The 26045-nt window shown below is 41.3% G+C and overlaps 1 protein-coding gene across 1 annotated transcript in view; it reads right to left on the bottom strand.

Moving 5' to 3' along the window:
* clnk (cytokine dependent hematopoietic cell linker) overlaps positions 1-26045 on the bottom strand; it is a 111547-nt gene that overhangs the window by 47917 nt on the left and 37585 nt on the right. The window contains exons 3-5 of the mRNA XM_078216953.1: positions 24594-24637; positions 6599-6642; positions 1071-1248 (exon numbers count right to left, since the gene is read on the bottom strand). Coding sequence (XP_078073079.1) covers positions 1071-1248; positions 6599-6642; positions 24594-24637 — 266 coding nt within the window. The remainder of the gene's footprint in view (positions 1-1070; positions 1249-6598; positions 6643-24593; positions 24638-26045) is intronic.

Here is a 26045-nt window from a genome sequence, read left to right on the forward strand (position 1 = left end):
TACAGACTTGAAAAGATATAGTGAACAAATGGTTTAATCATCCACTACCAGTTCTGATTGGACCACATAAAACACTATTGGATCCTATTCTTGTCTACTTAAATTTGTCACTATTCCATCCTGGAATGCAAATATTACGCCTGGCTTCTTTCCTCTACTGTAATTCCTCTTTTTAAACGCCTCTTCCCTGTCTCCTCTACCCTCACTTCCAACAATAAATATGAGGAACTCATGGGCATTTTTGTCACCATAATGGAGGCAATCTAATCAACTACCTCTGCCACTTCCCTTCCTTCTCCTAGTCCACTCGGCCAAACTTTCACAAAAGTTTTCCCTCTCCTAGCTCTGAACTCACATTACTTTCTACCTGCTCTCCTATCGGGACTCAACATCGAGTTTGGCAGCTTTAGATTGCAACCTTTCTCCTCCATCTTAAACCCCTTTTTAAAATATCTTATACTTGCATTGCCTCAATGCAACCATCATCCCCCCCCCCCCCCCCAGCCACACCAGGCCATCTGTCTTTTTTCTTAAAGTTGCTGCATGTTGTTGCAATCTCTTACAGTTACACTTTAATATCTAATACGTTCTCCCTTTCTTTAGTTCTGTCAAATAGCCAAAAGTACTCCAAATGTTAACTCTTCTTTCTCTCCTTACAGATGCTGCCAGACCTGCTGAGCTTTTCCAGCATCCTCTGTTCTTGTTTCAGAGTCCAGCATCCACAGTATTTTGCTTGTTTTTATATAAATACATTGTTACTGACCCAGATAGTTGTGATATAACTGCATCAATATTTAATGGGATGAAACTTCGGACATTTCTGCTCTGTATGGACCAGTATGGCACCAGGCTATGCATTTATTTATTGAACCACCCAAAGGCGCATATCACAACAAGTGTCCCTTGTGTGAGTATATCTCAATTTTTCATGCGAGGGGGGCATGGGCTTCAATGCTGGGTGATAATAAATTTGTTCAATGACAGTTTTTTTGAGTGTTGCCAGAGTAAGCAGCTTTGCAATTAACATATTTAAATAAGAGCAAAATGCTTGAATAGCTCTGTACAATTACCTGCATAAACTGACTGCATGTTTATTGGCTTAGCGGGGTAAATCTTCGCATGCCGTAAATCTTCCAGACTGGAGGAGGTTACATATTCATAATCGTAGTTAGTTTGCTCATTTGGTTCATCAGCAGACTGTTCATATTTCATCTGACCATCAGTCGTCATTCTCACATTAACGTCTGGCTGCAATTATATAACATTAACACAGGTGACTAAGAAAAAGAATGAACAGTCTTTTATAGGTTTCTTTATAATATTTCCTGGCAATCTGCTATGGTATCAAAATTATAAGGCAACACAAGATATGACAAGAATTTCTCCTATCATGCAGTGCAATTTGCCACTGGTACCAGGTCAGATTTGATTTGCGTATTTAGTCTTGACTTTTCCGAGATTCTTATCTGGTGCTGACACAGATTTATGGCAGTGGAGGCTGCCTCTTCATATATTGGAAAAATACAAGGATCCTTCTCTCCTGATCCCCACAAATAGAGAACTTCATATAAAAAACATTCCACATAATACTGAGGTTCTTCTGGGCAACATACCATGCATTAAAAAAAACATATTCCACAGCCCAGAAATGACTGCAAGGAATATTATCACGTAGCCACAATGTGATCACTTCAAATCCTCTTTCAGATGTTTTGAAGAGGCGCTCACCAATTTATTTAAACATCCGCATGATTACATTACTCACAATCATTTCCAGGCTCATCTATTTCTTTATTTCTGATGACAGAGGAAACCCAAGTAAAGTAACTTTTAATTATGATGCTTTGTTACACAACTTCGATGACTGGGAGGCTGCATGAAGTTTGCATTAGTTTAAAAATAACTGTAGTGCACAAGTGGTTCTAGGTATTATTTACCTGGAAAGATAGTCATTTCCTATGTATCACATCAGGTGGTGTATTTTTAGCTTGTGTTTTAGAAGGGGAACATGGAAACAATTACAACAGGAAGGATATTTTAATGCAGAGCAATAGATTAATGAACATAACTCCTACAGAAATACAGGCTAGAATTTCCTCCCATTGAATATAAATGATGCTCAATCTAGCTCTTTGAAGTGTAATTCTTTATAATGTGTACCACATTTGCAAAATGGGGAGTGCTTGCAGAATCGGATCTTTACAATCTACAAAGAGTAATTTCCCCACCCCTAAAATAATGGACTTAACCTCTGCCAACTCCTCCCATTGCTCACTCATGTGAGGTGGAGACTGAGTGACTAGAGAAAAGCATTGATGCAGCAATCAAAAACATCCCATCCTTTCCTCGTTCGATTTCAATAACAATTTAGGAATGATCATTTGGGTTTTTCTGGTATCTGAAAATAGTCTTATATGTAGGAATAAAAGGTAAAAATTGGGAACCGAAAGTGGAAACGGAAAATAGTGGATGGGAATCATCAGGGGAATTAGTATCTCAAAGGCAAAGATTGCATGCAAGGGTTACATCTGACGCGTTGGTTTTATTAAAATTGGGCAGGGTTTGAAATGCATAAAACCCAACACTGGTCCTCAACGATCCGCAACCTTACTGGAGTACTTCTTTTCTAATTTTGGATAGAGCCAGAATTTAGACCAAAACCCAAATACATCAGATCCCAGTCTTAGAACTGCGCTGCCCCAAATATACCATCAGCGTAGAAGGGGTGAAGGAAAAGACCAGACATGATGACACTCCAATTTGGGAGTTCCTATATCTATGCCCTCTGTAAGATCCAGTGTATGGTTAGCAGAGGGTATGTCTGGTCAGGTCAGGTGCATATTCCTGATAACCAATGAAAATTGTGCCTACGTGGGACTTCAGGTCAGAATAATGGTCAGAACTAAAAGTGCCAACTTTAAAAAGTTAAAAACAACCTGTAAGAAGACAAATAAGGGTTTTTCCAATTGTTTCACCAATTAATTTCTCTACTTATGCAATTGCTTTGGGGGAAATTTGGAGCAGGGTTGAGGAGACAGCTATTTCTTTTTTTCAGGGAGATATCTGAGGGGCTGTTCAGTCATTGATGGATATTCCAGTATCTTTATAATGGTGGGCTCTTTAGACATGGTTATTACACAGCAGGAAGGGATCTGCACAATTCCCCACCACCACCAATTTTATAAGGGATCATAACTATGAAAATGATAGATTCTGGTTGGTTTATTCTGGCTGGTACGACAGTAGTGCAAGCTTTTAGTGCTTTGCATTATTATCACGACTTGCAAAAATCTACAGGAATCTGTAGCAGGTGCCAAACGGTTTTTTTGTTGCCTTCATCACTTCAGCAAAAGCCGGATGCTCCAAGACAAGGGTCCAGTAGTAGGCATTTCTTTGGAATGTAACATACTGGGAGAATGAGGAGAGGCCAAGCAGAGCAGGGCAATATGCTAGAAGAGAGAGAAGAAGACGGGGGAACGCAGCAGATGCCAGTTTGGTCTCAAATGGCATCTGAAACGCCAAACAATAAGTGACACTGAATCCAATTTTGCACAATTTTCCTGATCATTATCACACTGTTTGTAGGATGTTTGTGGGAATTAAAGTGGCTGCCACATTGCCTGCCTTTCCACAGAGACTTTACTTCAAAAGTTGTTTTGTCTTATTCATTCTTGGGAAGTGTCTAGGTCAGCGTTTATTGTCCATTCCTAATTGCCCTTGAGAAGGTGGTGGTGAGTTACCTTCTTGAGCCACTGCAGTCCATGTGGTGTAGGTACACCCAAGGTGCTGTTAGGGAGAGAGTCCCAAGATTTTGACCCAGTGACAGTGAAGGAACAGCCATTTATTATAAAGTTTACTGTAAACACATTGCAGAAAGTTTCTCATTTTGATACTAATTTTTATTCAAACCAGGGCTTTCGTGTAGCTTCTGTTTAATCAGAGGACATTTCTTGGAAAACTGAGTTGTGCATAAGGAAAATGAATGATTTCAAATATACAGTGGAAAATCTTTGAATTCTATTTTGAAGGCATTAGTCTCTGACGTGATGGGTCTTGCCCTAGAAAAGGGCACAGTGGTTAGCACTGCTGCTTCACAGCTCCAGGGACCAGGGTTCGATTCCCGGCTCAGGTCACTGTCTGTGTGGAGTTTGCACATTCTCCCTGTGTCTGCGTGGGTTTCCTCCGGGTGCTCCGGTTTCCTCCCACAGTCCAAAGATGTGCGGGTTAGGTTGATTGGCCATGATAAAATTACCCCTTAGTTTCCTGAGATGCGTAGGTTAGAGGGATTAGTGGATAAAATATGTAGGGATATGGGGGTAGGGCCTGGGTGGGATTGTGGTCGGTGCAGACTCGATGGGCCGAATGGCCTCTTTCTGCGCTGTAGGGTTCTATGATTCTATGATTCGATGAACCCCAAGATCATCTGCAAAACCCCAAGTTGCTGCAAATCCACTGTTGCAAAGTTTCAATCTGTCCTATTGTTAACAGTGAACCAAGCTCTCTTACAGTTTCTTATCAGAACAGTACAATTCCCAGAAGTCAAATCTTTGAAGTTTTATATATTTTGCAATAAACTTTTCTGCTCCAGGTGAGAGTGTGCTACGGAACTAAATATTTGTCCGTACCATCAAGCATTCAGAAAAGTTCTTCTTATGGTATTACTGTGAATTATTCCAGTTCAAGTACGACTACACTCATGATGTCTCTTAATAAAATTACCTAATCTTATCAAACTAGTCTCAGCTTCTGATAAATACTGACTGAAGAACTGATCAAGTTCATTTCCCATCAGGTCTTTCATCCTGTTAGTCCAGTGGGTTCAAAGTGTTAACCAATGCACCACATAGACTTACTGAAAGCTAACAATATGAATATGTGTCATCGGGGGTTTTCTAATTAGAGATGAGAAAAGCAGTAGCAGATGGGGTAGCGGGAGATTGTAGCTGGAGATGAAAGAGGATTAGACACACAATCAGAGGGAGAGTAAGGAATAGAGAAAGGAAAGTAAAATAATAGTATAATATTGAGGGAGTTTATTATTTAGAGGTCAATTGACACTGTCACTTCTCCCCCAAAACATGGCCATCTGAGTTCCAAACTAAACATTTCAATTACTGAGAGAAAAAAAGGGAAGTAAATCATTGATGTTAGGTTTTGCTGCTTTCATAGGATGCTGCATTGGAACCCAGGGGTTAATTCACTTCAGAAAAATAGACAATGGTGCCAATTCATCCTGGATTTCGGCAGGTAAGCAATCCATTCAAACATCTAAGCCGACAAGAAAAGCATGTGATCGCAGAGGCTCTCGCTGAGCCCTGTGTGATTAACTGCTGAAGATTATGTTGGACTATTGACTGAAGATATAATGGAAACACTTGGGGAGGCTGAGTCTAAGCAAATATAGCAATTCATGACATTACTTTTGGATACAATTGCCTATATAAAGTATTTTTTTTTGTTAGCTCTTAGATTATGTGTTAATTGAGAAGATACATTTCTCTGACCTCCTGTCCCCTTGCAAAGTCTCGCTTGATGGAAGCTGGATGCTGAGGCATGAAGATCAGTGTGCTGAGCTACACTGCTCTTGATTCCCTCTGATCACAATTAATTCTAATTTGTTGGAAAAAGGTCTGAGGTGTGATGTTTTCTGGGTCAGTTATTCAACACAATGATGTTGATGCAAAATAATTTTGGCTTTGTATCAATGTATATAATGCACTATAACTAGGAAATAAGGTTGCCAGAATTACATTCTGCCAAGTGGGGTGAGACCACCTGAAACATGTAGTTTCAAACTGCTTCAGTATTGCAGCAACTGCAGTAATAGTTGTAGCTATTTTTATAGGCAATTTACAAGAAGTTGGCAGGCACTCATTTAGAGAGCCCAGGAACCATTTCAAATGTTAAAAAGACTGGAAACACTTAGGAGGTTGGGCAGCCATTGTGGAGAACAGGACATAATTAATGTTCAAGGTCAATGGCATAATTAGAACTGGAAGGAAATAGAGGTGAAGAGTTTTTAAACAAGTGTGGAGCCCAAGAAAAGAGCAGTGGGTGGAGGCTTTGGCTGGGGGCTGGTGTGACAGGGAAAGAATAAAGAGGTAGGGCTGTGATATGGTGGAGGGTAAAGGTGATTAAAGGACAAAGGTAATGATGCTGTAGTACAAGATACAAGACAAGTACATAAATAAAACCAGGGTCTAGCTGGTTCCTGAACTGTTTCAACCTGGTTAATATCAACAAAAAGCCTATTGTGCATTGGTGTTTTGGCATTGTGAATTGTTTCATCAGCATTTGATTACCATTAACTATAACTTTGTACAAGCATCCAAGCATAACATGTTTTGGTTTCCGCTTTGACTGGGGGGTGATGCAGAACAAGCGTACAACTCATCATTCACTCCAAGCCACTTAAAGCAAGTGCAAACTTCAAATCTGACCGGGTCACAAAAGGCTGTGTGGTTGATATTTGTATTCATTTTGGACTAATCACTTTTCATATCATTGGTAGAGTAAAAGATAATTAGATCAAAAAATATTGCATGATAACCTAGCAGCTTGGTCATTGGTTACAAAATGCAAAATTAATAATACTTACAAATGTTCTGGAGGTCCACGTATAGTTCTTATTTGCTGTTGGCTCTAAAAAGTGTAAGATATGATCAGAAAGCACAAACATATTGAATAATTTGATTAGCAATTATTATAATATTTAGTGAGCAACCTAATCATCACCTATGAAAGTTAGTTGCTATATCCTGTCATACATTTTCTGACATTGTATGCTTTGGGAATTACATTATTGCAATGCGGCTTCTTATATTCTGCTCAGTAGCACATGTACCGGAATGCTATCAGTTCATCATGCAGGCAATCTGACATATGTTTATTTTATTCCTATTGATGGATAGCCACCTGTCATATTTTATGCGTCTCCCTGCTGAAGACATGCCCGGTGGAGGGATGAGGGTGAGTGGGTGAGAGGGGACGTAAAGCCCAGCCCAGAATTTCTGATTGGTTGAATAACAAGAACAGTTCATTACATACTCTGAAAATAATTTCTCCGCCATCTGGTCTCTGATTTCCCCATTACTAAAACATAAACAGATTTGCAGATTGGGCCAAAATCCCTCCAGCGGGATCTTTTTGTTTCGCTGACAGAGGTCCCCAGGTTCCCTGGCAGTGATTGATTGATACATTATTGTCACATGTATTGGGATTCGGTGAAAAGTATTGTTTCTTGTGCACTATACAGACAAAGCATGCCGTGTATAGAGAACATAGGAGAAAAGGAGAGGATAGGGTGTAGAATATAGTGTTGCAGTTACAGATAGGGTGAAGAGAAAGATCAACGTAACATACGATAGGATCATTTAAAAGTCTGATGGCAGCAGGAAAGAAGCTGTTCTTGAGTCAGTTGGCATCTGTTTTCAGACTTCTGTATCTTTTTCTCGATGGAAGAAGGTGGAAGAGAGTGAAGGAACACCCGTTGACACTGGCAGGACTGGAAGATCCCACCACCGACTAATGGTGGGCCACCTCCACTGCTGCAAAACACCCTGCAGTGTGTGTGAGTGGGGGAAGGGGGGGGGGGGCGGTTTGGATGACCCTGCCCCTGGTTTTCTGTATAATGTTGCTAGATGTACCCAAATCATTTTTTTGCATCTCCAGTTAAAAGTTAACTGAGCTTGCCAGAACAAACTTCCAATTGCCATGCACTTACTTATGCATATTTCTATTTAGGATGAACTTAACTATTTAATTACGATTAGTAAATGATATTTCCTCCTGGCTTCATCCCACAATGATTACATAACATGAACTTTTATATGAAATTCAGTATGGAGGGACAAGTAAAGCTTCTGATCGATGGTTAATTCTGTGTTATAATGAGAATTGCTACATTAGTATTCACCAAGTTAAAAACAAAATCGGATTTGCTGAAAAAATTGCACATATTAGCAATCTCCTTAACTGTGGCTGAATTCTAATGTATTATTTAAATACGTATTATTGGTATCATTGGATTTATCTGTTTTTGTCATTCCAAATGTGATGAGTTGTGATGTAATCCATTTGCAGGCTGCAAATCACTCTCTTATCCACAGCACTATACATCTATCTTGTCAAATTTAAAATGCTTGTTGGTTCGTATTGTACAGATCAGGAATGGAGATAGAACTATAACACTTAGTAAAGAAATAAGCAATAATAAAATTAAAATGTAAAATGAAATCAAATTAAATAGCATTATTTTAAAACTCGACTGCATTTCTGAAATCAAAAGAGAAATATAAAGTAGAAGCCTTGCCCTCAGTTCTTGCAAACTGCTGTTTTATCACCAACCCGTGGGCGGCATGGTGGCACAGTGGTTAGCACTGCTACCCCACAGCGCCAGGGACCTGGGTTCGATTCCCAACTTGGGTCACTGTCAGTGTGGAGTTTGCACGTTTTCTCCATGTCTGCATGGGTTTCCTCCGGGTGATCCGGTTTTCTCCCACAGTCTGAAAGATATGCTGGTTAGGTGCATTGACCTGAACAGGCACCGGAGTGTGGCGACTAGGGGAATTTCACAGTAACTTCATTGCAGTGTTAATGTAAGTCTTACTTGTGACTAATAAATAAAAACTTTAACTTTGTCACACATGCCCATGATATCCACGCTTCTCTAATTCTGGCCTCTTGAGCATCCCTGATTTTAATTGCTCCACCATTGGCTCTGTCTTCAGCTACATGGGCCCTAAGCTTAGGAAATTCCTCCTTACACTTGTCATCCTCACTACCTCAGGTTCTTTCTTTAAGATAGTCCTTAGATCTACTCTCTTGACCAAGCTTTCAGTCAACTAATCTAATCCCTCCCGATGTGGCTCTGTGACCTATTTTCTTTCATAATTCTACTGTGAGCCACATCGGGAGGTTTTATTACATTAATGGTGCTATATAAATATAGATTGTTGTTGTTGAAGTGGAAAGAGTAGTCATGCACCTTGCAAAATCTAATCTCATAGAACTACTCATCTTCGAACCTGACAGTACCTGCAGCTCTCATTTTGTTCTCTCATTTGATTCACAGGATCCATCTTAGACAGCATTGAGAGTGTTGCTCTTGGGCTTTGAAATGGTGTCAACATCTCACTCGACAATAAGATTCAAGTAAGTGGTCTACTCTGAGCTTTGCCAGGAGCCTATTCACATGGGGACTAGAGGAAGCAGTTCAAAGACAATCTCAAAGTCTCCATGAAGGTCAGCAATATTAACATCAACACATGGGAAACAAATGCTGCATTGTGACCATAATGTCTCCAGTGTGCTATCATCAAAGATGGTCTCAGGATCTTCCAATTGATGACAACAGCCACAAATGGATAACATTGAGAGAGATGAAAGAGGGAGAGCACCTGCTCAACCCATCAATCCGACACACCACCTCCACCAGCCGACAACCAATGTCCTCACTGTGAGAGAGCCTGCCAGGCTAAGATGGTTGAGGGGGATTGACTCAGAGGAAATCAGGAGGGAGAAGACAAACTGAGATTTGTGGGGAAGGGGAGAGAAAGCTTATGAGAGGAGGAAGGTGAATGCTTGGTGTTAGAGGACTTCAAAATACTCTGGGATTTAAAACATTAATAAAGAATATTAGAACAGAGTGGATTAACTTAGGATCAGAATCACAGACTGTCTTATATATCTTTTGCAGAGGTATTGTCTGCATAGAAACACATATAACCACAGTTTAAAATTTAAACTTGCATTTTTGAAAGTGTATTATTGAACAGACATACATCTTGGCTAATGGCACAGGGTTCTAGGGCATCATGGGAAATAGGCCAGTAAAGTGAACCGCATTCATTATAATAATACACTTATAGAAGCATAACTCCTATCAGCATGAGTACCAGGCAGCTCAGTGAATGAGATATTCATTAAACAAGGACAAGCTAGTGATTCCGGACAGTTAATGAATAGTCTGAGCGTTATACCAGATAAGAATAAGGCCAGGTGGCCATGGGAAAGTCAGACAGAAACCCCTAGAACTTATTGTTCTCATGCCGTCAGAGAATATCCGTGATTGGCCAAGGTATATGGCACTTACTAATAATGACTGACCTGTACTAATGTTGATTGGTTCATTTCCAACTGGGATGAACTTGTGGGTGTGTAAAATGGCTTTTGGAAGTTGTATAATTGTATTGCCACTGTGATGTAACTTCGGAGAAGAGTTGGATTGCCCAGCTCTTCTCTCCCAGAGTGTGCTGGTCAATAAAGAAACATCTTTCACCAGTATGCTGTAGTCAGGAGTCTTTGTATTAGCTAAAGTTAAGCTCAACACTTAGCCTCTGAAAAAAGCCCCTACACTTAGTTTTTAGGGTAGGGGATGTAGCTGCGATCATGGCATGGAATGACCAGTGATGGAGGGTGGGTGGAACTGGGGAGGAAGAAGGATAAGATCTATGATTGTAGTGGAATGGAGACCAAAGGCTTCGTTGAGTAGCCTGGAGGAAGTACTCCTCCTCCTCTGGCCCACAAGCAGTGTTTAAAAGGCACTTAACTTTTTTACCTGGCAGCTCCTAGCTCTCTTTTACTGCCACGTTTCCCAGGATCTGGAAAATCCTCTCAGTAATTGTTAAATTTAAGTCAGACCCCCAAATTCCTGACTTTTTTTAAAGTTTAAAGTTTTAAAGTTTATTTATTGTCACAAGTAGGTTTACATTAACACTGCAATGAAGTCACTGTGAAAATCCTCTAGTTGCCACACTCAGGTGCCTGTTCGGGTACACAAAGGGAGAATTTAGCATGGCCAATGCACCTAACCAGCACGTCTTTCAGACTGTGAGAGGAAACCAGAGCACCTGATGGAAACCCATGCAGACATGGGGAGAACGTGCAGACTCCACAGAGACGGTGATCCAAGCTGGAAATTGAACCTGGGTCCCTGGCGCTGTGAGGCTGCAGTGCTAACCACTGTGCCACTGTGCTGTCCCGGTGTAATTTATTAATTAGTTGTTCCATCTTTCTGTGACACTCACATACTGCAAAATCTGTTACAGTAGAACAGCCAAAGGGCATGCACATGGTGAACTGGGTGCATATTCACCGTTCAACAGTTTTTAACCCCTCTCTAATGTTCTTCCACCCATTGTGGGTGGGTTAATTTGAGGCTATTGTGCCACCTCCAGATAGTAGCATGAGGGAATGCTTAACTGGTCATCCTTTCCAATACCAACAAACGAAAGTATTCATAGACAGTAATTGTGGCAGTGTGAAGACCCTTTTGCTGCACCATACTATGGACCATGAAAAAAGCAGCCACTATCCTTGACACCCCTGCAGGCAACTACTGGAGTGCTCCTCCCAATGATCAAGGCATCTGAACTGCATCTTTAACAAAGCTTGGTGATGGCCCTCATCAGTAAGTGGTTGTTCTTGTATTGATGTTGGCCTACACCCTCCAGAAACCAACCACAGACCTGCGTCTGGAAAAGTTGTGACAGATGTGACTGCCGCAGAATAGATTATTTATGGCAGCTACCAGAGGAACTTGCAAATACATGCATGAAGGTCTTGGTGTGGTTGCATACATCTTGCACAGAACAATTTTCTGTTCATGAACGTCTCCAGTAGCTACAATGGCGGCCATAAAGCAACAAGTCTTTCACTCCTTGAACTTGTGGCAAACTGGTTATGGAGGTGAAACCTGGTGCCCTCTGTAGCTGTGATGCCGTATCTGTGGGGAAATTGACGTGGACCCCCACCTGAGAAAACTGTGTATTGGTGATGGGGGCGATACACCACTGGGTGGCTGATTGAGAGAAGCTGTTGAGGTCTGTGGAAAGAGCCACTGCATAGAAATTGAGGATCATGGTAACATTGATGGCAGCAGGCAGGACATGAGGATTGGTTGATTGTGGCACAAGACCTTCCTCCACCATAGCGCAGATGTTTCTAACCATTTCTCTTGAAGTTTGGAGCCTTTGCCCCTCTGTTATGTTGAGTAAACAACTTCGGAGATGGTACACCCCTTTTGCTCAGGGTAATATCTCCTGCTTCCTGCTGTTCTCTTTGGTGGCTCTTGCCTGTGTCTCCTGGCTCTGGCCACCCTTTGCTTCCACTGCCCTTCCTCCATTGTCCATTTGTGATAGGGAAGCCACACCCATTTGGCTTCCTTCCTTCCTTCACAACACTTCACCCAGCAAGCCCGGGAGTCTGTCCTGTCTGCCACATGGTTGCCTGAAGCAAGGAATAATTCTAATTGGCCACACAAATCTGTTCCTCCTCTTTCAAAAACCCACCCTTTCTTTTGGTCTGCCACCACCTCTGTCTCTGAAGTCTTCCTTTTGGGTTTAAAATGTTACTATGTGGAGCTCTGCACGTAGGACCGTTAGAGGCCTTGAGTTGTTTACACTTCCACCATAAATGTGTGACTCCCATACTACAGGGTAAGGTACTTGAAGTAGCAAACATTTTGTCTGTTTAAGCTGTCAGCTATTTTCAAATGGTTTGTGTTTCATGTCATTGTGATTCATGCCCTGCCCACTTTTCCCTGTTAGTGAAAATAGTATCAGCTGGAAAATGAGGCATGACCTCTGCATCTGGGTCCTGCCTGCTGTCTTTAAAGATGTCCAGAGATTTCCAGATTCAGTAGAAAATCCTGCCCCATCTTCCTAAGTTTGCCTTAGATAAACTTTATATTCAAGCTATATTGCATTAATAAAACCAATTCATATTGATGTAAATGTAAGTGCCCTATAAATGTCAACAAGGTCCAGCACAATGTAATTTACTTCAGAGATACAGTAGAGATTAAATATTTTCTATTTTCTGGGTCACTTAATAAAAGCTTTCATTTTTAGATTGGGTTAAGATCACTTAGCGGGAGCTGTGATCAATCCTCTCTTGCCAAACAAAGATTGGATGAATAACCAGATGATAATTTGCGTTTATAGAAGATGTAGGTGAGAGATTGAGAGTAAATTAGTGAGTTTGCAAGTGAAGTGTGAAAAATATTTATTGAAGAGAATCAGAAGATTAGACTGGCAGGGTGCTGCAGGAAGTGATGTAAGCAATGACAATATTGTAAGTGAAATCCTCTCAGCTTTAATCAGTAAGACAGTAGAAATCCCATTATATCTGAAAGGGAACAGTGTAATCATGGAGTTTGGATCTGCTAAGGTATCAATTTAATGGCACTGTGTCAGGACCTCTCACTTGACAATTACTGATTATAAAATGAAACTGCTCGCAGAATTATTCATTGCTCAACATAGATACTCTGCAACAGTGCACTTATAATACAGAATGAAATTAAACTAAAGTGAAATGAGAGCCTCTCCTGATAATGCACCACCCAATGCTGAACCGGGTCAAAAGAGAGGAGTAGTTTTGACTTTGGCCAATAATGTAAAAAGGACAATAAGAATTCTTCTGCCTGTTATACATTTCTTGTGTTATACATGTCTCTCAACATAATTAGTCGCATCTGTGTTCAGTTAATTAATTGTTGATAACTGCTCCAACAGTTATCAGGCAACAGAGAGAATAAATACTCAAGGCTTCCACTGCCTGATTGTGATCAGACTGATCTCTGATGGAATGTGTGTCTGAGTGGGCTTTGCATGGAGACAGGTTTGGATTTGGCTTGAAAGCCCTCAAAACTTGAATAAATTGCTAATACTATGGCCTCAATTTTAACGCACCCGCTCGTGATGGCTGAGGAGTGGAAATCTCGAAAGTTAAAATCCTGTCTCCAACCCACCACATTTCTGGCCATTGTAAGATTAACAGTGGCCATTCAGACTCCCACTAAAAGCAAGCAGGGCTTACTTAAGGTGCAAACGTTGTGGCCCAGTGCCAATATTATCACTGCAATGTAATATTAACATTAAGCCAGGGAAAGTCTTGTGGTACACTGTTGGGAGAAGTCAAGTATAGAAGATGCCTAAGTAAGTTTCAAAAATGTGCTTCTCTTCATGTTTGCATATAAGGAAGTATTGGAATGCTCTCTCCAGGCCTCTGAAGAAGTCTTTGGCTTCTTCAGTCCTGGCCATGTCACCCCTAACCCTCCACAAGGTTACAATATAGTGCCAGCCCTTTTGGATTGCTGACAGATGTGAAATCTGGAACCCCTCTCCCCAATGACTGTCAGGGACCATTCCCACAGGTCCCCAACTATAACTTCCTGTTGCCAAATTTACATTACCACCCACTAGCCAGATAGTGAAGGTTAACAGGACCTACACATCCCTAACCTGTTCAAATGCATTGTTTGCTACCAGACTCATAAACATGCTACTCAAATTGTAACCTTGGAGACTTGTGTCACACATAAAGAATGGGTGTTTAAGATACCAATACCTATGGAATTGCAACCCATCCAGAGTTGGGCACCTCGGTACAGGAGGACAGAAAGCTGGTTAAATGTAACAAAAACATAATTCACTAAAAATTTAAACTTTAAATATTTAAAGCAGGAAAGCATGCAGTATGCCACTCATAAGGATATAAAAAGTATCTCATATCAGCCATTCTTGCAGGAGTTGAAAAATGGCATTACATTAAAATGCATAATGTCTACTTTGATAATTAGAAACTAACTAGAGTGTAAAACAAAAGAGAATATGTTGAATCTTTACATACCACTGGTCAGGCCTCAGCTGGAAAGCTGTGGCCAATTCTGGACTTGACAGTGAGGATGGACGTCAACGCCTTGGAGAAGGTGCAGAGAAGAATTACTTAATGATAGCAAGGATGAAGGGGTTCCATTATGTGGAGAAACTGGAGAAGCTGTGACAGTTCTTTTTAGAGTAGAGCAAGTTCAGGGGAGATTGAATAGAGGTCTTCAGAATAATGAAGGCCTTTGATAGAGAAGGTAAAGGTAGACTGAGATTGGGTTTGATAACTAGAGAACATAAATGTATGATAAAGAAGGAAGGGGAAGGGGAGAAAGAATTGTCTCTGCAATGAGTTATACCATTCTGGAATACACAGTCTGAAAGGGTGATGAAAGCAGGTTCAATAAAGGCACTTGAATATCTGAATGGGAAGATTTTGCAGGACGATGGGGAAAGGGCTAAATGAGTAACTCTTTTAAAGAACCAACATAGGCACGATGGGCTGAATGGCTTCCTTCTGGACTGCAGGATTCTATGATTCTAACTTAATACTGGAAAAGCAATAGCAATTTAAATACATTGTTCAAATTATCCTTGCAACCAAATGGTGAAACAACTGTAATTTTATGAAAAGTATTTTACCTCAAAGTTACATGAGATTTATATAATGGGGATTTTATTTAAATAAACCTGAGCTCTGTCCTTATTCAGATAAAGAAACAGTAAAGTGCTATTTCATGTAATAATCCGCATCAAAATTAATCCATTAACATTTCAATTTTCTGTGGTGTGCCTGATGTGAAGATATTTTTAATGAGATAATTATACCTGAAAGTGAAATATTCTAGGAAATCAGAACACTATGTTATAAAAGCAAACTAGAATCACAGTTCAACATATGCAATGGTTTTCTTTTTTTCCACACAACACAATGAAAAAATTCAAGCTACAGATCATGTCAGAAGTGTGAATGCTTAAATTAAAACCTGGAGCAGATCATTCAACAAAAATGCAGATGTCAGAATTGACAATGGTACAGATGCATAAGTTAAATAAGTAAAGCTCAGTCCCTTTTTCTCAGATTGGAAGAGAACAAGTATTCACTACAGAAATGTTATAAATATGTCAAAAGAACAGACTATCAGCTCCATGAGTTCTAACTCTACCCTATCAGTGCAACCTGATGCACCATAGCCCCTAACCACAAGTAATGCTAGCTCATAGAAGGGACAAAAAAAAAGTGACCAATTTCAGAAAAAAAACCTCTGAGAAAAACTCTCCTTCTGAGAATCAGTGAAGTCCCAAAAGATTATCTGTACCCAGGCTGGGACATTGCACAGTTAACTGACTTCCTCCTCTGATACGTCCCAATGTTGTAAGCAATGTAGGATTGTACAGGGCCCAAAAAGACATGAGGACAATGTTAGCTCCCTCTGAAGTGTGGTAGAGACCAGATAGCTTAATGAAGTGGATAACTTCTGCAATGCATTGGTGCCCTGATTTGGCTGATTATTATTTTAAATTTCAGGAGAACACCAACCCTAAAGCCAGTGTGCGCTCATTGAATCGGCTTCTCAGGTTCTGATGATATAATTAGCCCCTGAATCTTTGAGCGGGAGAGCAGTGGTTGTCCCAAAGGTTTCAGGAGTTGGATATCGTGCTAGGCAAGGCTCACTCAGGTAATGTTAAAATATTTTTTTATTCAAGTATCTTCCAGCAAAGAAAATCTGGGGATTGCCTGCTCTGTCCCTCTGTCTCCTTCTTCTGGCCGTAAGGACATTTTGGAGTCAGCTTAGTGCTAATCAAAACTGCTGTCGGTCCCCGGTGGGGCTTCTAAGCCAGCTGATTTTAATAACTAGGCGTCTGCTTTGTGCCAAACTCCTACCCGGCTGAAAAAATCCATAAAGCCACCCTGTAACCATGCTATAATCTAACTGCTAACTAGACCATGTCCCTGCCTGGCAGTTAAAATCAAACCCATTATTTCTATCTATAAGGCTTGTTTTCAAAGGTCACGAATATTGCACCACTTTTTGTCTTTCATATTCTTCAGTTGTGCAATTTAATTGAGCACATCCAAAGTAACATTTGTGCTAGACTAGTGTCAGGCAATGATCATCTCCAAGAAGAAAGAATCCAACCATCATTTATGTTTAAAGCGCGGATGGATGGATTCCTGATCGGTAAGGGAATTAAGGGTTATGGGGATCAGGCGGGTAAGTGGTACTGATCCACGTCAGATTAGCCATGATCTTATTGAATGGCGGGGCAGGCTCGAGGGGCTAGATGGCCTACTCCTGCTCCTATTTCTTATGTTCTTATGTTCTTATTATCAACTCATGACATTCAATGGTGTCCCCATTGAGGAACCTCAACATCCGGAGGTTATCTTTGACCAAAATTTGAATGGAAATGCTTTATAATTACTGTGGCTAAGAGCAGATCAGAGGCTGGGAAAGCTGTAGTATCCCCGGCCACAGAGATAAAAATCACTCAAGGTTTCCACTGCGCTATTGTAATCTGAGTGATCTCTGATGCAAGGTGTGTCTGAGTGGGCTTTACATGGAGGTTGGATTGAGCTGGCTTGAAAACATTCTATAGTTAAATAACTTGCCAATACTTTGGCTTCAATTTTAATCTCATTCCCTCGTGATGGGCAAGGAGGCTGAAGAGTTAACATCTTGAAAGTTGAAATCCCATCTGCCACCTGCTGGATTTCTGGCCACTATCACGGTGACGTTAAAAGCAGGGCTTACTTAAGGTGCAAAAGTTGTGGCCCAATGACATTATTGCCACCACAATGTAATATTAACATCAAGCCAGGGGAAGTCTTGCAGAAATCTGGTGGGAGAAATCAAGTACAGAAGATGCCAAAGTAAGTTTCAAAAATACCTTTCTCTTACTGATTGGGTATCAGGGGATACAAGAATACTCTCTCCAGCAAGAAATCTTTGAGCTGCTTCAGTCCTGCCCAAAACAAACCTGCAGATTCACAAAAATAACTCACTTCCTGACTCCCCAAAGTCTGTCCACCATCTACAAGCCACAAATTAGGAGCTTAATGGAATACCCTCCATTTGCCTGGATGGGTGCAGCTCAAACGACACTCAAGAAGCTTGACAGCATCCAGGACAAAGCAGCCCACTTGACTGGCACCCTGTTTACTACCTTAAACATTCATTCAATGGCTCAATGTGTGGCAGCAATGTGTACCATCTACAAGATGCACTGCAGCAATGCACTAAGGCTCTTATGACAGCATCTTCCATTCCTGAGATCTCTACCTTTGAGAAGAACAAGGACAACAGATGCATGGGAACACCACCACCTGCAAGCTCCCTTCCAAACCACACCTCATCCTGACTTGGAACTATATTGCCGTTCCTTACTGTCACTGGGTCAAAATTCTGGAACTCCCTTCCTGACAGCACAATGGGTGTACCTACTGTGGTTCAAAAAAATGACTTTCCACCATCCTCTCGATGGCAATTAGGGTTGGGCAACAAATGCTGGCCTTGCCAATGACACCTACATCCTGTGAAAGAATTTTAGAAAGTCGAGGATTGCAGCACTGTTGCTCCTCTGTTTCTCCTTTGACAATGGATAGATTAGTGTTCTGTGTTCCCTGCAACCTGGCTGAGAACACCAAGATCCTGAGTCTTCCAGGCCTACATCTTCAGCACACTCCTCTACTGTGGTGAGACTTCGATGACATTTGCTAGGCAGGAAAAAAGGCTGAATAATTTCCACTTTCGCTGTCTCAGATGCATCCTCAGCATATCTTGGCAGGACAATGTCATCAACTCAGAGGTCCTGGAGCTTGCTAATTCCATCAGCATGCACTCATTCCTAAACCAATGATGTTTGTGCTGGCTTGGCCACATTAATCCAACGGATGACTGACATATGCCCAAGCACCTATAGTACTGTGAACTAACCACTGGGTCACGACCTCCTCGGCATTTATACCTCTGCTGGAAGGACATCTGCAGGTGAAATATAAAGATGGAAGATATTGACTCTGACAACTGGGAGGCAGTCGCTGATGGCTTTGATCTCTGGAGGCTGACTGTTTGGAAAGGTATTGGAAGAGACAAGCAGAATCAAAAATCACGGCTGGCCAAGAAGAGGACTCATGAAAACATGAGCGAACCCTGCACCTTGTGAGCCCACTATCCTCCTCTGCAGCAGAGGCTGCCATACCAGAGTGGAACTCCTAAACTACACCACTTACCACAAAGTTCACCACCATGGCACAAACCATCATCTGACGAGATGAAGGCTACCGTACTCTCAAATTATAAACAAACCTCGTAGTATTAGATATTACCAAAGACTTTGAGAGGAATTTTCAGGCGGTCTTGAAGTTGGGGGATGGATCTCAGATGGGGCTTGAAAATACCAGCACCAGATAAGCTTCCTTCCATTCCTGCTGAAAACCATTTTGGACGAGGCAGATTTGGGACCTGACAGGTCAACTTGGTCCCATGAGGTGGGCAACCAATTAGTGCCTTGGTAAGGGCAGCTAAAGGAGACTGAGTGGAATTTTCCAGTCAGACTCCAGTTTAGGGACCTGACTGGGTGCAGTTTAATTGCCAGGAGGTGGGCATCCAGCATCAGGTCCTCCTTACGTGTCTAGATATGGTTGCATCTAAGGGATGGCCTATATAGGCATTCCATTCTTTTCCCCCACTTCCACCCTCCTTTTTATTTTGAAACCCTTGGTGAGAGGACACCTCCATGCAGTGCACTCTCAGTTACTTACTATCCACTCTCGCCTACTGCCCGTCTCAAGCTGGAAGGTCTCGGAATTGGCCTCCAGTGTTGAGTGCCCGCCTGTCTGCCACCAAAAGATTGTACTCTTATACCAACAATTATCCTATAAATCTTATGTGCACAAAGGCATTTTTCCTGTCCTTTAGGTATAAAGCACTTTAGGGATCACATACATAGTCCATAAAAATCAATTCAGGCCTGGCTTCACTGTGTACTAGTCCCTTAGTGAAAGCTATACCCAGATACAGTACATTAGTCAGAACTCTCCATTATAAAATACAGTCGCAATTTAGTGCTTCATATAAGCTGCTCCACCTGGGACTACTTCACTTGAAACAGATGTAATAAGCAGAATTTTTCCAAACAGAGCACTTAGCAGAGAGTCCAGTTTGTAAGTAATCAGTACTAGATCAACAGGAACTATTGTTACAGACCCAGCCCTGACGAGTTGTTAAATCCCAAGAATGAGGACATCACATCATAAAAATTTTCTTTCTGGTCATATATTTTCTTTCACAAAAATGACTCAGCTGTCATGAATGAGCTGGGCAGGCACAAGACAAATTTAAATGAGAGCTATTTTATAGGTTGAGGGCATTTAATAATGTAATTGAATAAGAATGTGTGATTGGAAATGTTCGGAACGTTTTTATTTCATTGCAGCAGCCGCAGAAATTGGTTTTGTGAATCAGCTTTATGGAGCATCAGCATTGCATAATTTCCGACTCATTGGCTTTGGTGCATAATATGGAGGGTGCAGAGCTGTCCAACAGAGTACCATAGAAGCACAAACACGCTCCAATTACACCGGCTCAGATTTTGCTGCAGCAGGGCAGCTCAGGGCACAGTTAAACATGTTCATGCACAGTTTGGTTTTACATTTTATCTCTGCAAAGTTTGCTGGAAGTGCGAGTTGATGACTGTGCAGTGAGGATGACAAGCCATTTGGGACCTTGGTGAACAATGGGACAAACAGTGTATCTCCTTAATCAGTGAGATTAAAGGAAAGAGAATAATCAGTGGAAGTATTCGGAAGAAGGGTGAGTTGAAGTGGGTGAATTCAATGTCAAGCAGATTCAAGAAAAGAAATATAGGGAGGGAAAAACAGATTGGATTAATTGGAATAAAGGAGACAGAATCAAAATGAAAAATTTGAACCTTCACAGCAACAATTCACAACCTGAAGGATTGAGTTTCGACAGGCTTAATTGTTCACACTTCAATCTTTCTTCATTCTTTCATAGGTTATGGGTGTCACTGACAAGGCCAGCATTTGTTGCCTAACCCCAATTGTCCTTGAATGGAATAGCTTGGTAGGCCATTGCAGAGAGTAGGTAAGTGTTAATCACATTGCTGTGGGTCAGGATTCACAGGTAGGCCTGACCAGAGTAAGGACGGAAAATTTCCTTCCCTAAAGGACATTAGTGAGGCAGATGGGGTTCTACTTTCATGGTCACCCTTACTGAGACTAACTTTAGAATTCCAGATTTATTAAGTAAATTGAAATTCCACCAGCTGCCATAGTGGGATTTAAATCTACGACCCCAGAGCATTGGTCTAAACCTCGGAATTACTAGTCCAGTGACATCACCACAGTCCCCCTCTTTCTAGAGGATGATCAGTAGTTATTAACAATTATCATTAAATTTAACGTGAGGGAAAATGTAATGAATTAAAGAGAGACGACGAGGCAAAAAAGCAAGGTGGCAATAAGTGAATTGATAATCAGAATTTGGCAGGAAGGGGCAGAATGTATAAACTTAGGACTACTCCAGCAGGTAAAACTCGAGCTCATGAAAATAATAAAAAGACAGAATTAAAGGCATTCTATCGGAATACATATTGCATTCGCAACAAGGTAGATAAATGGATGGCACAAATGGAAGTAAACAGGTATGATCTAATTGCCATTATGGAGACATGGCTGCAGGATGACCAAGAGTGAGAACTGAAAGTTTAAGATACTTGACATTTAGCAAGGACAGGTGAAAAGGGAAAAGAAGTGGGTAGTTCTGTTAATAAATGATTAGATCAGTACATTTCTGAGAAAGGATCTTAAATTAGAAGACCAAGATGTAGAATCAGTTTGGGTGGAGCTAATAAACTCCAAGGGGCAGCAAAAATTGTTAGGAAATGTTTATAGACTACCAAACAGTAGTGGCAATGCCATGCATGTTTAAATCAGGAAATTAGAGCTGCATGTAACAAGGCTGATACAGTAATCTTGAGGAACTTTGATCTGCATATTAGGTTAAACCTAAATAAGCATGAATCCTATGGAAGATGAATTCCTGGAATGTAGCATCTCTCTCATGGGAGAGTCTAGGACCAGAGGGCAAAGTCTCAGAATAAAGGGGCGCCAATTTAAGACTGAGATGAGGAGGAAGTCCTTCGCTCTGTGGATTGTGAGTCTTTGGAGCTCCTTGCCACAGAGAGCTGTGGGGGTAAAGTCCTTGTTTATATTTAAGGCTGAGATAGATAGATTTTTGTAGGAAATTTAGTAAGGGAATCAAGGATTACGGGGAAAGAGCGATCAAGTGGACGTGAGGAACATTGGATCAGCCATGATCCTATTGAATGGCAGAACAGGTTCGAGGGGCTGAACAGCCTTCTCCTGTTCCTATTTCTTATGGTCTTGAGAACTCAGCAGTTTCTAGTTCAATGGACCACCATGTCAGACCTGGCCCGGTTAGTTACACTCCCACCTCTGACTCAGAATCCCCCTCCAGGGACCAAAACCCATAATCTAGTTAGGGCTTCAATGCAGTACCGAGGGGGTGCTCCAATATTGGAAGTGCCATCTTTCAGTTAAAATGAGGCTGTCCCTTTCTCAAGTGAACATAAAAGCTGCTGTGGGACTATTTCGAAGGTGGGTAGTGGGGAGGGGGGCAGGAGTGTGGTGGTTGGTTCTCCTTGTGCCTGGGCCAATATTCATCCCACTAAAAACACCTAAAAACAGATTTTCCGGTTATTACCTCATTGCTGTTGTAGGAACTCGCTCTGTGAAAATTAGCTGCTTCCATATTACAGCAGTGACTACACTTCAAAAAAGTACTTCCTTGCCTTAAAATGTGCTTTGGGATGTTCTGAGATGGCGAAAGGCACTATATAAATGCAACTCTTTCTTTTTAACAAAGGGTGAAGACATGAAGTTTTGACTGCTGCTGCTCCCGCCCACTGCCCCCCCCCCCTCCCCCTTCCCCCCGGATGCCATTTGACTTGGCTGAGTACTTCCAGCTCCTTCTGTTTTTATTATCGTGTTTCTAGCATCTGTTCTCTTTTATTGAACACCTATTGCCAGGACAGCTTGCAAAGTCAAATCTGTAGAGCAGGTCACTGTGAATGAGATGAAAGTTCAAATAGCAGAACAATAGATGTTACTGAGACCACACAAACCAATTAACCGTTAATTGGACTGTCAAAGAATGATACCCAACATGCTTTCTTGAACCACTCCACCTTTGCAGAGTTTATAGCACCCATGAGACTGGGCAAACCTGCTTATACTGTAGATTACCTGAACAGGTATATATCATTGTCACTTAGCAACGAACATTAACATGCATCACTGGGTCCTCAGAATGCTGCAATAATGAGACAACATTAGAGTTTAGTATTGTTGGACAGATGCACTCCAGAGAGATCACGTTGATGTTTGTACTGACTACATGATTGTGATTTTCCAATACTGATGGTGAAAGAAAAGGCTCTTGGCATCAATGTAGATCTGGAAAATGTGTGGAGAGGAATATGGCAATGTGGGGAAAGGAGTCAATTCCCAACTCACCACAATCAAAGTAGTGATCTGTCAAATGTTTTCCGTCACAATTCCTACATAACAATTGGGTACAATTTTCACGTTAACCAGGAACAGGGAGAATTCAAGAGTTCCCAATTTCTAATTAACAATGTAAATTGGGTGTTGGACAAATATCAATATTTTAATTCGAGACTTGATTGGCAGATTTTCCAGGCGTTAAATTTTCACGTGTTCTCAACCTTTTCCCTGTTTGCACGTCTCATGGCTTCAACTAGTCACACATTCTTCATTTATTGAACATCTTTTAATGTTTAGCTTTTATAAGTTCCAGCTTAGTCCCAGGTGGACTATTTTGTTCAACTCTGGGTACTGAACTGCCAAAATCTTAGAGAACGTGCAGAGGAGAATTAATAGAATACTACAAGGAATTAAAGACTTCAGTTATAAGGAGAAAAAAAAAGAAACTGGGTTGTTCTCCTTCGAGCAAAGAAGGTTAAGGGGAAATTTAATGGAGATATTCAAAGCCACAAAGGTTGTCGATAGAATGAATAAGAATAAATTGTTTCCAGTATCAGAAGAGTTGGATGCAAATTGAAGATAATTGGACAAAGGACCCAAAGCGAGATAAGGAAAATAATTTTTACGCAGTAAGTTGTGACCTGCAATGCAGTGCCTGAAAGCAGAAAGCAGATTCAATGATAACTTTCAAAAAGGAGATGTATTAATATTTGAAATGGAAACATTTGAAGGGCGACATGGAAAGGGCAGGGGACTGGAACAAATTTGTACAGGCACAAAGAGTACAAATTATCTCCTTCCCTGCTCCATCATTCTATCATTATTCCTAATGTCTGACCCAAAACTTACATCACTTAAATAAATCCTGTTTTTTCTTTTAAGCTGTTTACAGGTGCATATTAGGTGGATTGGCCAGGCCTAAATTGCCCCTTAGTGTCCCACGGGAAATGTGTGGGGTTACGGGTTAGGGTGGGGGAGAAGGCCTCGGTAAGATGCTCTGTCAGAAAATAGATACAGACTCGATGGGCCGAATGGCCTCTTCTGCACTGTAGGGATTCTATGGTTCTACTCTGTGCTTGAAGCATGTTTGTTCGTCCCTTCCTTTCATTCACTATTTTACTGACTCTATGGAGCCACCTACTCATTTATCATGTTTCTGTTCTTCCATCTGCTCTCTTCACAGATGCTGTCTGACCTGCTATTTGTATTTTTGTTTCAGATCACTAGCATTTGTCGTTTGCCTTTTTTTCCCCATATTGTGTTGATTTTCTGCAGACTCTGAGGTTAACACTAAATTCATGCTTTGCTATTATCAGTCCAGCACATGACGTTTACTGAATACTTATTCTTCACCGCTGTTTCCAAACAATTCATTCTTTTGTGAAGCACTAAATGTGTTTGTTCATACTGATTTTGGTGAGGTCACGTACCTGTGGCATGGACAGGGAAGCCTGCATGTAGCTGTGGCCTGGAGCTAGCAAAATACAAACAGAATGCAATTAGGACATAAACTAGAGAGAACTCACTATCAATTAGGTTTTTTTAAAACCCAGCAATAACGGTGGATCTTCTAATCCACCTTTATGGGTGGCACGGTGGTTAGCACTGCTGCCTCACAGTGCCAGGGATCTGGGTTCAATTCCGACCTCCGGTCACTGTTTGTGTGGCGTTTGCACATTCTCCTCGTGTCTGCGTGGGTTTCCTCTGGGTGCTCCGGTCTCCTCCCACAGTCCAAAGATGTGCGGGTTAGGTGGATTGGCCATGCTAAATTGACTCTAGTGTCAGGGGGATTAGCAGGGTAAATATGTGGGGTTACAGGAATAGGGCCTGGGTGGGATTGTGGTCGGTGCAGACTCGACGGGCCAAATGGCCTCCTTCTGCACTATAGGGATTTTATGATTCTATGAGAAACAAAGAGGGTAAAGTTTATTCATTAGTCATAAGTAGGCTTACATTAACACTGCAATGAAGTTACTATGAAAATCCCCCAGTCGCTACACTCCGGCGCCTGTTTGGGTGCATTGAAGGAGAATTAAGCATGGCCAATGCACCTAACCAGCATGTCTTTCGGAATGTAGGAGGAAACCGGAGCACCAGGAGGAAACCCACGCAGACATGGGGAGAATGTGCAGACTCCACACAGAGTCTGACCCAAGCCAGGAACCCGTCCCTGGCGCTGTGAGGCAGTAGTGCTAACCATGGTGCCATCGTGCCGCCCCAAAGAAACCCATCTTGGTGTGGGTGAAAACAAGTAAGATCAGATCTACAATTGAACTGATTACCAGTCTGATCAATCCGATACCACCTGTTGTGCATCAAAACCCAAGTCAACTTTCCACGTTTTAATTTTTTTGTCCTAGATATACTTCAAGTGATCACTAAAGTAGAAAAGTAATAACAATAGAGGCTGGTTAATACCTGTTTGAGAATGGAATTAGAGGAAATTAAAAACAAATTTTGACTGACATGATAAAGTAATTCATGGGGTACGATAGTTGCTGCTGTCGATTGGAAAAAAAAGTTGGCTGTGGATGGTTACATACCAAGGAATGAACAGTAAAAATGTGAGGGTGGATGATTATTTAGAAGTTTGGGTTGATTACCTTTGGGATCAGGCAACATTTATGCAAGACTTTGTGTGAAGAGACAAAATGAATTAGGCAGGGTCATTGAACAGATATTTCACGTCTCCAATCATTTTTCCTTTCATGGGTTTCTTATGCATTTATGGTGAAACAGTGAAAAACTAATAGTGAAGGATTTGGGGTGGTGACATGAGCTATGGGTCTTAAATGGCAGAGCTGGTAGATATGGACTAGTGCATGGAAACTTATTTACAACACCTGTATCTGTTGGCTGAGGGTGGTGAAATGACTGCACTT

Source organism: Mustelus asterias, chromosome 1, assembly GCF_964213995.1.
Source record: "Mustelus asterias chromosome 1, sMusAst1.hap1.1, whole genome shotgun sequence".
In the NCBI taxonomy this organism is placed as follows: Eukaryota; Metazoa; Chordata; class Chondrichthyes; order Carcharhiniformes; family Triakidae; genus Mustelus; species Mustelus asterias.